This window comes from Alexandromys fortis, unplaced genomic scaffold (assembly GCF_014885135.2).
Source record: "Alexandromys fortis isolate MF-2015 unplaced genomic scaffold, M_Fortis_MF-2015_v1.1 scaffold_31, whole genome shotgun sequence".
Taxonomy (NCBI): domain Eukaryota; kingdom Metazoa; phylum Chordata; class Mammalia; order Rodentia; family Cricetidae; genus Alexandromys; species Alexandromys fortis.
Window position 1 is genome coordinate 14,270,014 of NW_026067974.1, and position 13,328 is coordinate 14,283,341.

Sequence of the window (13,328 nt, forward strand, 5' to 3'; positions counted from 1 at the left end):
ACAACTTTCTTAGAAGTCAGAAATACTAGACCCTGCGGATCCCAACATTGGAGCCCGGTGCTCACTGGCGGAGCAGTAATGAATCCCATTAGTTCCGGAGCTCGAGAGCGAAGCCGGAAGGAGGGAAAGAGGGAAGCCTAGCGTGGGTCCACCAGCAGAGCCTGCCAGTGCAATCGCCCAGGCTGAAACCACGCCCCTTCCACAAGCACCTTCCCGATTCGCTCCTCCTCTTCTGGCCCCGCCTCTGACCTCTGGACGGCATAGGACCACGCCCACTGGGCGTGGCCTCACTGCCCGAAGTCCGAAATCCCGCCAACAAAGACTCCGCCCCCTCTCGCCGCTGTGCAACCTGGCCCTTTTAGTTGAAGATTCTGTTTACGTCAGTCCGCCTTACGTAGCTTTGCGTCATCAGTACAAGGCGGGGAGGCGGGAGTTCCGGTCCCGGTGTTAACAGCTTCCGAGAAAAGCCGGAAGAGATCGGACACTGAAGAGAATCCTGAGTTGCCAACCCCTCCCCCGACCCCTACGGAAAGACGGGTGCAGAGACTGCCCTGGCGAAGTCAAAACATTTATCCTGGCTTTGTCAGGTGAGCCGCTCCTTCCCCATCCGGGAACAGGACCGAGTCAAACCCCCTTGAATTTCCCATGACTCTCCGCGTTCGCAGGCCCCGCCCCTAGGTCCTCCGCCCCGCCCCGAAGTTTGAGGGGTGTGGATGGTTTGTGACCCCCCTCACCTGACCCTAACCATCACCGGACAGGAGAGCTGGGCTTGGGCACTGCCACCGTGACCCGGAAGCCTTCCGTCCGGGGTGGGGGGGGGGCTCGTGGACTCTGCTGCCACGGAGACAGAGCCTTCGCCTTAGGAAAAGCCGGGTCGGGGGCGACTCCAGCGCGTGGTCGGGGGCGTCCACAGGCAGAGGGGACAGCTGAGGCCTTGGAGCGGGCGGACGCGGGGTCCTGTCCGGCCCCTGCCCACGGCACTTTGTGTCCTCGGTTTCCGTCCGCCTTTGCCACAGTTTCCTTTTGTGTAAATCACGGTTCCTGACATTAACCTTATCTTCAGGGGTCAGTCGTGGGAGTGAGACATATTTGCTATCATTTGTTGATCGAACACTCTTAAATTGTTTTGCTTCGATGCTTTCACGTCATCTTCAAAACAACCTTATGAGGTAGGTACCATTTTCAACCCCGCTTTAGTGCTGGCAGAACTGAGGCGTCGGGAGTTGTTGGCAGCTCCATAGCTAGGAGAGGGACTAGACCGCGAACTTTGTTTCCCTGACTCCAGAGCCAGTCTCTCGCTACGGCTGTGGAAACTCTTCGAATGTCGGTCTGTCCACAGATATTCTTGGGGCGGCTACTGTGGCGTGCCACTGAGAGCTTTGTACAGAGGATTCTTCCAGAAATCAATAAAGAGATGGACAGGTTCTAAGTGTAACGATGTTTATGTTTGCTGTGAGAATAGTCTGATAATGATGATCACCAGATGGACTTGCCCAGGGACAGTTGTGAAGGAGAGTCTCCAAGGAATACGCAGAGATCCTCCATGCTTTTCTAAGAAATGGCAGAGGGAGAACCTTCACAGCACAAGACAGGATGAAATAAGGGCTGGGAAATCTTTCCAAATAATTATTACTCAGGCAATTTTTTAAAAAAAGCTTCTTGTAGTCTAGGGCTGACCTTGAATATGCAATGTGGTGGAGGCTTGTCTTGAACCCTCGATCCCACTGCTTTCATTTCCCAAGTTCTGGATAACTGGAGTGGTGTATGCTGGGGCAGGGTTTTACAGTGTGAGCCAAGCCCATGGGTACCCAAGAAGGCAGTGTTTCTGGTGTCTGTCCCATGCAGCTCCCCATAACTTGCCAGAACAATTCTGTAGGAGACGAATGTGTCTGCCGATAGTCTCAATACATTTATCCACTTGAAGTTGTCTGATTCTGTCCTTGATAGAGCAAAATGTATTTATCTTGGCTCTTGACAGCTGTGCACGCATGGGTCTGTGGCCACGAGTGAAATGTGATCAGATGAGTCTGGCGGGGCTGCTGCTCAGTGCCTGGGAAGGAGTCTTCGCGTTCTTTGAAGCTCTGGCTGAGGCTGCTTAGGGGGCCATGTGTGCTTGACCACGTGTTAGGAATCTTAGAGAAACTCCAGACTTAAAGAAGCATATGGAGCCAGGTGCGGTGGCGCAGGCCTTTAATCCCAGCGTTCCGGAAGCAGGGGCAGGTGGAGCTCTTGAGTTTGAAGCTAGCCTGGTCTATAGAGTGGTATTTCCAGGACAGAGATACCCAGACTTGAAGAGAAGGGAAGAAACAATGTTCTTTCTCCGAGCTCCTCCAAATTTCAGAAAAATAAATAAAAAATTTAAAATAAAAAAAAAAGCAACCAGCAGCTGGTGACCAGCTTATGAGGCTCTTCTGGTGACCTGTGCTCTTTATGGGAACAGAATCTGAAAGCTAGAGTTTCACAATAGAGGCCAAGGGTAAATCCTCAGCTTGAGAATGAGGGTCTACTACAGATAGGGAGGTTGGCTGCCTCTCCTATAAAACACCACAAACTCCCGTCTTCCCCTCCCCCCAGCCTGACCCAGAACCTAAACAAACTAGATTATCACCTGGTTAACAAGCTGGTTATCACCCCTCAGGCCCTGCTGATGCTATCCTCCTTTGTTCCTGCAGTGTGGACCCGGGCAGCAGCCAGGCCATGGAGCTCTCTGATGTCACCCTCATTGAGGGTGTGGGTAATGAGGTGATGGTGGTGGCAGGTGTAGTGGTGCTGATTCTAGCCTTGGTTCTAGCCTGGCTCTCTACCTACGTAGCAGACAGCAGTAACAACCAATTGCTGGGCACCATTGTGTCGGCGGGCGACACATCTGTTCTCCACCTGGGGCATGTGGACCAGCTGGTAAACCAAGGCACTCCAGAACCAACTGAAATCCCCCATCCATCAGAGGGGAATGAAGAGAAGGCTGAAGAGACCAGTGACACTGGGGGAGACTCCACTGGGGAACCTGGAGCTAGGGCAGATGTGGAGCCCAGCCTTGAGCATCTCCTGGATATCCAAGGCCTACCCAAAAGACAAGCAGGCCTGGAGAGCAGCCATCCAGAAGCTCCACTGGGATTAGATGATCGCACCTGCCTCTCTCCCGGCCCCAGCCTCATCAATGTTCGGCTCAAGTTTCTCAATGACACCGAGAAGCTGGCTGTGGCCAGGCCAGAGGACACTGTGGGTACCCTAAAGAGGTGAGTAGGCTGGAAAGAGCAGTTACTCATGACTTGTGCCTCAGGCACTGGTTTCCCTGAAAGAGGTGGTGTAGATTCGATATCACTAGAGGAGTTTTAATGGCTGGCCTCTGCTAAGGGGAACTTCCCATAGACGGCCCATTAGTTTCTTCCATGCCTTGCTTTGTGGGTCCAGGCCTATATATTCTTGTTCCTTACCCAGTCTTTCCTTTCATCCTTGTAGCAAATATTTCCCTGGACAAGAGAGCCAGATGAAGCTGATATACCAGGGTCGGCTGCTGCAGGACCCAGCACGCACGCTGAGTTCCCTGAACATTACCGACAACTGTGTGATACACTGCCACCGCTCACCCCCAGGGGCACCTGTTTCTGGCCCCTCAGGCTCCTTGACCCCCTCAGCCACTGAGTCATCCAGCCTTGGTGTCAATGTGGGCAGCCTCATGGTGCCTGTGTTTGTGGTGCTCTTGGGTGTGGTCTGGTACTTCCGTATCAATTACCGCCAGTTCTTCACAGCACCTGCCACTGTTTCCTTGGTGGGAGTCACAGTCTTCTTCAGTTTCCTAGTATTTGGGATGTATGGACGATAAGGACACCAGGAGATAATGAAAGGCATGGTCTTTCTCCTTCATGGCCTCCCCCCTTTCCTGGCCAGAGCTGGGCCCAAAGGACCTGGGAGGGAGGAAGGGATGGAAGGAATATGGTGGGTACCCTGTCCTTAGGACTCAAGAAACAGGTGTGTGGCCTCCCTCATTGTCCACAGGGTACAGATCTCTCTGCAAGCACAACTCAGGTAGAAACAAGGATATCATCTTCCCTCTTGGAATCCCAAAGTTCAAAGCTCAGTGAGAAGCTTGAGCTCTGGGTCTTTCTTCCTGGCTGTGACCCTAACCCTTTTCATTTTTTGCATGTCTGCTCCCTAGCCCCCAGGGTTCCTGCCAGGGCAGCTCAGCATGGCCTTAGCATTCCTCTGCAGGGAGCTCGAAGTACTACTTCCTTGCCTTAGATGAGTGCAGATCTTTCGAAACTAAATTCACAGGCAGGGATGAGAAGTCTGTACTAACTTTCCCTACATGCATCCAGCTGCCACCACCTCCTCCCTGTACCCCTTGGAGCAGGAATAGGAGGATATTTTGCTTTCTTTTAAAGCACTTTGCTTGCCCTCTTTCTCCCTCCCCCACATAGCCGGCATAGAGCTCAGTTAGGAAAGGGGTTGGGGCAGAAGACCATGGAGGGGCCAGGCCACAGCTGCTAGCCTCCTAAAGCTGCAAGAGAATACTGGCTGTAATCCAGTGTCCTGCCCAGCTCCAATGACAGCTCTGGGTATAGATTGCCCTGCCCTAGGCCCTTAGATGATGGGTCAGTATGAGTGAATAAAATTGCATTTTGTGGTTGTGGAGCTTCTTTTGTGACTGCTCTACCCTCAACAACATGGCATTGAGGGTGGGTAGGCCAGGCTACCAACGGGAGATGCAGTTTATTTACACCAGCAGCCATGGGGGCAGAGGGAATACACAGCGTTTACAAAGTTAGCTACCTGTACAGGATGGATTACATATGCAAAAATAAAAATCTCAAGACCACAGGACAGCGTGAGCCCCACCCCCCTCCCCCAATGACCCCAGCATGCGGTAATGCCAGGCGGGTGGCCCCTGGGCATGCGGGGGGGAGTGATGCATGGAAGGAAAAGCCACCGGCCATGGAAATTAGTACAGAATCCCCCACACACACTCAGACACATGATAGGATACAAGGTGGACAACACCTAGCCAGGGTGGGGAGGATGGGAATTGATACCCACACAGCCTGCTGTTAGAGGGAGTGGGGAGTTCGTAGCCCCTGCTCAACTACATGGTAGGGGGGGGCATACTCCCCAGAAGGAAGGGGTTTGTTCCCTCAGGGTCCCTGCTGGACCAAGCCCATCTCTTACCCAGCCTGGGCAGGGGGCTCTGCCCTGAGGGTGAGCCAAGGAACAATAGGGAAGTTTTTGTGGACAAACCAGTTCCCAAACTACTCCCTCCAACCAGAGGAGGGAGAGGTGGGAGAGCAGAGTGAGTTGGCTTGAGCTGCAGCTAAGTCTCCAAAGGGATGGCAGCCTGGGCTGGCTTCCCCCGACCTTCAGCAGGCTCCCAAGACTGTGCTTGGGGGCAGCCGAGAACCTTCTCTCCCCCTCTAGATTCCCCCTCAAGGGAGAAGGCTGTAGAGGGCCAAGGACAGAGGAGCCCAGGCTCCAGGATTTATTCTAACTCCTGCCAAAATTGGTTTGACTTTTTAAAAAATAATCACAATGCTTGGGTTAAAAACCAATTTGTAACCAGGCATCAGCCACAATCAGAACCACCCCAGGGGGAGACTGGGGTTCCAGACAGGGTACTGCAACCCTAGCTCTGTTGTTCCCTTAACCCTCTAGGGTCCCTAACCAAATCAGTCCAACCAGTCCTGGGTACTAGCTACCCAACATGGGAGTAGCTCCTCCTGGGAAGAGAGGGGACATGTATAGCAAGTGCCAGAAAACGTGGCTCAGGGTCAATCCCATCCCTGTCAGTCAGCTGTACTCTTCTAGCCCATACCCAGGTACTCCAGCTCAGTTCCAAGGCATGATACCACCTACTTGGGAGGTGTGACAGTACATCTCTTGAGGATGTAAGCCAGACATGACAGTCATGACAGTCCCACAGAGGGGCAACAGTATCCCCCCAACCTCCACTGACAACCCAGGGCAGAGACTACCTTCTCATCCCACCCTATTCCTAGCAAAGGGAGAGAGGCACAAGATTAGGGTTTTTCCTCAGAGCCCCAAACCACAAGTACAGAATAAATAACTTAAAAGCGGCAAGGGAGGAGGGGAACAGGGCAGGCTTTTAGAGGCAGGAGCACTGAGAGGAACCAAAGCTGGTCAAGGTGGAAGGGGCGGCAAGCAGCAGCTGGGAACTTAGGCTGCCCCAGCAGGGCAGGGCAAGGGGGGGGGCAGGATGGAAGGGAGAACACGGGCCACCCCAGGAGGGTGAGGCTGGGCCCCTTCCTGGGGCAGGGAATGAGGTAAGAAACATTTCAAATAAAGCAGCACCGTCCCTCTCACCTGGGCTGTCCTTACAGCCCTGGGGCAGGGAGGGCAGGGGGCCACTCTGATACAGGCTCCCTCTTCCTACCCTCCCGTTCCCATTCCTTGAAGCTGTAGAGGCTGGAGGCCCTTTCCTGGCACCCAACAACAAAGGACAGCTCCTGCTGCCAAGGAGGCCCATGGGGACTGAGGGGAAAGGGCTGCCCCTGTGAGGCAGTTCTGGACGCCCACCTCAGCAGACAGCACTCTGCCTGCTGACCCCGGGGACTGGGGACATCTGATAGGACTCTGCACACAGACAGGACACACCAGCCCTGCCCCTCAGCTCCAAGCACCGGACCCATTCACATTGCTGAGGGCAGCCAGGGGAGGCCCCCTCTGGGCTCAGCTTCCAAACCAAAGCCACCTGGGTAGCCATAATGCCCCTCGGCAGGGCTTAGTCCAGTTCCTGGGGTGGGGAGCAGGCAGTGCCCTGGCACAGTGCCCATGTCAGGCCCCCAGCCTAGCTGGACATCCAGTAACTCACAGAATAAATAGGAAAACCACCTCCCCACCAAACTTATGTCCAAGGCATAATATGTCCAGGTCTGAGTCCTGCACGCCGAGGGGTCATGCTTCATTGCAGAGGACCCTGACACCCCCCAGGGGCACATAACTGGATCCTCTGCCTGCCTGGCCCACCAAGCTTCCCAAGCCCAAACCCCCAGCAGCTGTCCATATGCCAGGCTATGCTGCCTGGGTGGGGGTCGGGAGAGAGGGCTCTCTCAGCCAAAGGCTATCCCTTGCACCCAAGTCAGTTGATGTCATCATAGATGCTGGGCGTTGGGGGAGCCGGTGGCTTTGGCTTTTTCTTCTTGTTGGAGCCCAGGCCGGAGGCAGTCCCTACCAAGCTCAGATGGGATTTCTTTTTCTTGGTTTTCCGTGATTCAGAGCTGTTGGTACCTACAGAGGAGGAGGCACAAGAGATGAGAGTGGAATGATGAAGGGAGAGGCGACGCCCCACTGCCCAAAGCCCCTGAGATCAATTGGCACTGTATACCTAGACCCCATCCTTGATTTTCGCTAGTCTTGGAGGAGCCTGAATCAGAAGGTGAGAGATCAGAAGAGCCATCCCACTGAAGTCGGCTGATGAGGGCCTGGCTGTCAGTCATGTCAAAGCTGTCATTATCCAAGGAACTCTCGACCTCTGGAAGGACGCTGGAAAGAGGAGTCAAAGAAACATGTTAGGGAAAGAGACCACCAACCTAACCCACCACCCATATGGAAAGTTAACTTACGCTGAGGGCCCAAGGAAATATATCCGTACGGTTCGCCTCTGTTCATCTGTGTGCTGGGGACAGCGTAGTGACCTGGTGGGGACAGAATGATCAGACCCTGACAAGGCAGGAAAGGACTTCAGGAACTCAGGTGGAGCAGAAGCTGGAGGGACAGGGAAAGAGTCAGTGGTGAATCCCCAGATGGTGGCCTAGTAAGTAAGGTCTATTAGATGAAGGGAAGGTTAAGAATGATGGCCCATTGCTCAAATCCAGGGGTACTCCCGACCCATGCCCACGGGATCAGCCCCCCTTTTAGTTTCTGTGCTCACCTTGTGCACATCTTCTTGGTATGTTCAGAAATCACTCCACATTGCTGGAAGAGGAACATAAGCTGAAAGGAGGGGTAGGAGGCCTACTCCAAACACTAGTTGCTGTGCCAATGCTAAACTGCCCAAGTAGAAACCAGCCCCAGAGCAGGTGGAACAGGGAGCCCACTCTCAGAGAAAGCTATGGCTCCAGCTGCTATGTCACCTGTGTCTTTCAGGGTATTTTTACCCACTGCCCAGCCCAAGCCAAACCTCCTCCCTTTCCAATCACACACCGTGGTGAGCAGGCTCCGTAGCTCTTCTGGCCCCAGGGTCTCATAGCTGATCCCAGTTGAGTTGCTATACTGTGAGAGAACCAGAGGTACAGATCAGAGAAGTTTAGAAACAAAAAAGAGAACAGGTAGGAAAGGGGTGGGAATGGAGACTCGGTCCCTCTCATCCCTGCCTCCATTCTATATTCTAAGAGTCCTTCCAACCTACCTGCATATGGACAAGGAGATGGGACAACAAAGCACATGAACACCCAAGACTCAAACAGCCCCACAACCATTTCTAGCTGTCAGCATCCTGACCTCCCTTGTCCAAATCCCAGTCACCTCCCAAGGGCAACGAGAAGAGGCTTCTACTCACCTTAAAAGGATCGGAGTTGCTAAGTTCCCCTGAAGAAGAAAAAAGAAGGGGAAGGGTGTTTGATGCAGAGGTACAGACAGAGAACCCTGAAAATAACCAGAGAGGAAGTGGGGGTGACAGAAGGCTCACAGGCCCTCCCTCCCACCCCCACTACCAGCCCTGTGACGATACAGCTAGCAGTGCCCCTGTTGGTCTAGCCCCACTTACCATTTTTGTGTTTTAAAGACTTGGATCTTCGAGGGGAATTAGGGTTCTGGAATGGGAGATACCATAGCTTTGGGGAAAGGGCAACGATAAGGGGGAGCCGAGAACCCAGGGAAGGAAAAAAGATTTGACAAAGCAACAACCTCAAACTCATACTATTCCTCCCCGGGAACAGGCCTGTCTGCCTACATTCCCTCCCTCCCTCCCGTCAGAGGGAGCTCCCCTGACCCTTATTCCCAATCCCAGAGAGCCTCCCCTCCGCCCAGTGACATCACACTTGAGTAAAAAGACCTGAGCACTTCCTGCCCAAAAGGGAGGGTTATCTGTCCTTCACCCAAACTTCCCCCAGGCTCGCCCCGGCTCTCACCTTGTCTGATTTTCTCTTCTTGGCTGGGGGAACAACAGAACAAAGAACACGGTTATTTGAAGTTCTCCGTTTCAACACTTCCATGTTTTTAAAAACTATATTCTTCCCTCATCAAGATAGTTTATGGCAAATATATGCTCTAACTTTCCCACTTGACCAGTTTCTCCCAGGCTGCCCCAGAGCCCCAAACACCTTTCTTCTCTGAGCCATAGGACCAGTCATTGTCATTGATGTCATCATTGTCTTCTTGGTCACTCTCAGACTTGTTCATATTGTTGCTATTGGCAATCCTGCGCAGAGGTGAGAAGAGAAAAGGTCAAGGTTACCACCAATTTGCACATTATTTTACAGAGAAGTATCTGAGGCCCAAATACAGCCTACCCTCTGCACCTTACACCTGCCCCACGGGACCACACCACGGTACAGACTGCATAGGATGTGTATCGCTGGTGCAGGCAGCAAAGAGCTCTCACCGACGGTTGGCGATTCGGCTGCTGTTCCGACCCATTCCCAGGCACTTCTCCAGGTGGGGGGCAAAGCGGGACGCAGCAATACTGCGACTGCAATTGGGGCAAACACACTCCTTGCTCTTCCACTGGTTGAAAACCTGTCCAAAGATGTCCAACCCAGGCTGGTCCACGATCTCTGGGGGCAGGAGAGGCGTGGCGATCAGAGCAGGCAGGGTACCCTCCTCTTGTTCTCTTCTTGCCAGGGTCCCATGTCCTCTTTAAACTCATCCCTGCCTAAGCTCACAGGAGCTCCAGGCTCTGCATCTAGGGCAGTTTCTAGGAAACCCTCTGAGTCCCACCCCTCCTACCCCCACCTCCCCACCCTGAGCAGAACTAGACCACTCTCCTTCCACCCTGAAGCTCACCAAAATCCTTCATGCTATCAGGATCTGTATCATCCAGGAAGAAGTAGCCGCACTTGACAGCCCAGTGTACCTCAAAGCAGAATCCCAAACAAGAATCCTCGACCAGGTCCGCATATATCTCCTGAGCGATGGCCTGGGCCCCAGGAGAGAACATCCATGGTCACAAGGGTGGCACCCCCCTGGACTGAAAAACTCTCATCAACCAAATATCCTGGCCCTGACCAAGCATGCTGCTTTCTTTGCCACTTTCCCCACCTTGATTTTTCCAGTTCTTTCTTCCTCCCAGATCCTTGGGTCTTTTCAGCTGTTATTCCCTCTCAGGAACAAGGCTGACTACCCAAATTCCTCTTTGACATAGATGCCAGATACAGCGACGCAGAGACATCAAGAGAAAGAACTAGAGGCACACGTGGGGGAGCCCTCACCTCTAGTTTGCTGTTATCCAGGCCAGACAAAGACATTTCCTCCATTTTCATTTGTAAACTCTTGTGGAGACGGCGCTCTGACTGCTCATAGCACAGCGGGCGGCAACACGGCTGCACACATGGAGGTGGGGGTGTTGGTGTGAGTCCAAGACACCTCCAAAGACTGCCACCTCCCCTCCCCACCTCCGAGCCCAGGGCTTAATCCTGGCATCAGAGAGTCTCCCTCCCCAAGGCCCCGGATCTCTAAGTCTGATGGTTTTCAGGGCCTGAAAACCAGAGGTGGCCTAGTCCTTCCCAGGCCTAAGCTCAGGCCCTGAACTGTACTGCCAATCAGACTCTGGGTCTATAGGAGGCAGCAGCTCATCCCAGGTACCCAAAACTCAAACCCCTCTTTGATACCCATGGTGCAATGCAGCAGGGGGAGGAGAAGGAACTCTAAGGCCTCAAAGCAAACCCACAGGGTGTGGCAAAGAACTGCACAGACTCCTCAAGACAACCCCCCTTTCCCTAAGGGCTCTCGGAGTCACCTCTGCTTTCAGCCAGGATGTCCACTTGGGGGGGTACTGCTACCAGAAGTAGGAATGGCCCTAAGACCCTACAACCTTCACCCCAGTGTCTTCTCTTAAAATAAGCCTGCCACTCTACGAGAGGTACAGAGCCCACAGAAGCCTACAGGCGAAGGGCATTTCCAGCCATCGCGAACAGCAGAGGAGAGCCCCGTGGCAAGCACACGAGGAGTGGGCACTCCCCTTACCTGTTCTTTTAGATCGCACCCTCCCTCCCTCAGGACCAGCCCGGAAGTCTCTCCAAGAGCCCCAAAGTCCAGAAATCCCCACCGTAGGATTCAGAAACAGCGCCCACAGTTCGGGGCCCCACTGAACGGTGGGTACGAGTTTAAGACGCTGCCGGCCTCGAGTGGGGTGGGGACTGACAAATGAGCCAGGGGCACTGGGAAGGGTAGCAGGCCGTGCCGCGGCTCTTCTCCCGTCCTTGCGGCACTGCTGCTGCATCATACCGACTGGGGGGAGGAGAGCCGAGCCGCCCAAGGCCGGCGGCGGGCCGGGACAGACCGAACCCCAGAGAGTAGGCAGAGTGGGACGCGTCCCGACCCCTCTCGGTCGCCGCCAGCCCAGAGCCCGGACCGGCCGGGGAAAGGAGTCCGGGAGGGTGTCTCTATTGTCCCGGGGGCTGGGGCCTGGCTCCCTAACAAAGGCCCCGCGCCCCCTCCCCGGCCGGCCCTGCCCCGCCCAAAGAGGACCCAGCCAGGGGGAGACCGGGGGGCCCCGGCCCGGCCGGGAAGCCGGGGAAAGCCGGGCGTTTCCGCGTCGGCCCGGGGGGAGGGGAAGGGGCGCTGACCCAGACCTGGGGGGAGGGGGCCCAAGCCCCGCCTCGGGCCCCGCCCCCCGCCCCCCGCAGGCCCCTCCCCCGTCCCCGTTCCGTACTCACCCCGCCCGGGGGGCCGCGCCGGGGCCCGGCGGCCTCTCAGGGCCGCGTCCTCCGGCGGCGGCGGCGGCGGCGGCTGCTCCGGAGCCCCATGTCCGTCGGTCCGTCCTCGCCTCTCCCCGGGGCCCGGGGCCGGGGCCGGGGGGTCGGGCTGCCCCCCCGCCTCGCCGCCTCACCGGGCGGCCATGGCCCCTTCCCCTCCCTTCTCGTCCCGTCGCCGCCTCCTCCTCCTCACCTCACCCCGCCCGCGCGCAGTCCGCGCGCCGTCCGCGCGCCCCTCCCCCCGCCCCCCACTCCAGCCCGCCTCTCCCGGGCGGGGGGTGCGGCGCGAGCCCGGAGCGCGCGCGCGTGCCGCGACCGGAGGATGGATGGAGCGAGCGAGGACGCGAGCGTGCGCGCGCGCGCCCCTCTCCCCCCCTCCCTCGGCGCGGGCGCGAGGCCAGGCGCGAGCGCGCTGCAACCTCCTCCTCTTCCTCCTCCCGCCCCTCCTCAACACCCCGCCCTCGCCCTCCCTTCCTCTTCCTCCTTTCGCTTTCGCGCGCCCAGCGACAGCTCGCGCTTGCTAGAAGGGCCCGAGCGCGTGCATCTGCCCCGCGGCCGCAGCTCGGCAGCATTTGCTCCAGGGGGCGGGGACCGGGAGGGGAGGAGGGGCGCCACGCCGCCGTCCAAAGTACCGGCGGACGGGAACTGGGGCGGGGCGGTGGGCGGGGCCTCCGTGGCCGTGCCCGGCCAATCGCCGGGTTCCCTCGGCCCAAGCGGCCCAATAGGCTAGAGGTGGGTGGGGCAGCGTTCAAGGTGAGGTGCGCGGTGCGCCAGGGGCGGAGACTTGGTGCCGTCCCGGCCGGCTCGGGGGCGGAGGCAACGGGGTGGCGTCGAAAGAGAGCGCCGGCTCCCAGCCGAGCCTGGGACGCCTTCCGGCCCAGGCACCCCCGCCCTTCTCGCGGGGCTCCCCGGCCGCTCCCCACTTTGACCCCGAGGCATGCTGTCACTTGTGTGAGGAGAATGGGCTTGTAGTGGGGCGCAGCTAGGTGCTCAGGGCGGAGAGCCCTGAGGAGGGGCCGCTCTGAATTCTTGCTCAGGGTCTCTGGGTGGGCCACCCTAGGCCTCCGAACCGAGAAAAGCTGAGAGCAGAGGGTCCACTGCCGCGCGCGAGCTGCGCCCTTTTGAGCGGAGCGCGTTCCCCGCCCTCCTCCGAATTTAGATCCCACACCTGCTCGCCTTTCCTGCTTCCGGAGCCCACGCTGGACCCCTCCACCTCTCATAGACAGCCTGCTTGGCACGGGCCAGGCTCTGCCTACACTCAGTGCTGCTCCGCTGGGCGTGCCTTTCTCCGCATGCTCGCGCCTCCTTACCTCCGGGAGGAAAGGTCCTTTTCTCAACCACCGAGGTGTTTAGATTTGCGCTCACGTGTAGGTGGCCGTGTCTGCTGCCTTGGGACGTGTGTGACAGTCCTCTCCCTTCAGATAAGATCAGACTCCGAAATCACACACTTTGAAACCATCATTGGCT

General features: G+C 56.6%; 2 protein-coding genes across 9 annotated transcripts; one reads left to right on the forward strand and one right to left on the reverse strand.

Moving 5' to 3' along the window:
- The first annotated feature begins 474 nt into the window (after nt 1-474).
- On the forward strand, nt 475-4,626 carry Tmub2 (transmembrane and ubiquitin like domain containing 2). 2 transcript variants are annotated; one of them, XM_050156736.1, is made up of 4 exons: nt 478-587; nt 1,064-1,169; nt 2,673-3,236; nt 3,460-4,626. In XM_050156736.1, exons 2-4 carry the CDS (start codon nt 1,135-1,137, stop codon nt 3,821-3,823), a joined length of 963 nt encoding a protein of 320 aa, XP_050012693.1. In that variant the 5' UTR covers nt 478-587; nt 1,064-1,134; the 3' UTR covers nt 3,824-4,626. The 2 variants fall into 2 exon arrangements, with proteins under 2 accessions (XP_050012694.1, XP_050012693.1); XM_050156737.1 differs by lacking the exon at nt 1,064-1,169 and having other exon boundaries at nt 475-587.
- Nucleotides 4,627-4,691: 65 nt separating this feature from the next.
- Atxn7l3 (ataxin 7 like 3) lies at nt 4,692-12,038 on the reverse strand. Of its 7 annotated transcripts, none has more exons than XM_050156733.1 (13): nt 11,823-12,038; nt 10,377-10,487; nt 9,952-10,084; nt 9,551-9,722; nt 9,270-9,367; nt 9,078-9,100; nt 8,714-8,780; nt 8,507-8,592; nt 8,152-8,220; nt 7,880-7,923; nt 7,572-7,643; nt 7,334-7,491; nt 4,692-7,236 (listed from the first exon to the last, which is right to left on the reverse strand). In XM_050156733.1, the coding sequence occupies exons 2-13, from the start codon at nt 10,425-10,427 to the stop codon at nt 7,088-7,090; spliced, it is 1,122 nt and encodes a 373-aa protein (XP_050012690.1). In that variant the 5' UTR covers nt 10,428-10,487; nt 11,823-12,038; the 3' UTR covers nt 4,692-7,087. The 7 variants fall into 7 exon arrangements, with proteins under 7 accessions (XP_050012690.1, XP_050012685.1, XP_050012687.1 ...); XM_050156728.1 differs by lacking the exon at nt 11,823-12,038 and adding an exon at nt 11,213-11,752; XM_050156730.1 differs by lacking the exon at nt 11,823-12,038 and adding an exon at nt 11,213-11,750 and having other exon boundaries at nt 8,714-8,759.
- Nucleotides 12,039-13,328: the final 1,290 nt, after the last annotated feature.

Bases quoted from the DNA above. Each gene is read 5' to 3' on its own strand.
- Tmub2 (XM_050156736.1), top strand. From the start codon at position 1,135: ATGCTTTCACGTCATCTTCAAAACAACCTTATGAG. The intron at 1,170-2,672 runs GTAGGTACCATT...TTGTTCCTGCAG, and splicing joins CTTCAAAACAACCTTATGAG to TGTGGACCCGGGCAGCAGCC. The intron at 3,237-3,459 runs GTGAGTAGGCTG...TCATCCTTGTAG, and splicing joins ACTGTGGGTACCCTAAAGAG to CAAATATTTCCCTGGACAAG.
- Atxn7l3 (XM_050156728.1), bottom strand. From the start codon at position 11,389: ATGATGCAGCAGCAGTGCCGCAAGGACGGGAGAAGAGCCGCGGCACGG. The intron at 9,368-9,550 runs GTGAGAGCTCTT...ACCTCTGCGCAG, and splicing joins AGCCGAATCGCCAACCGTCG to GATTGCCAATAGCAACAATA. The intron at 9,101-9,269 runs GTGTTTGGGGCT...TTGTTCCCCCAG, and splicing joins CTATGGCTCAGAGAAGAAAG to CCAAGAAGAGAAAATCAGAC.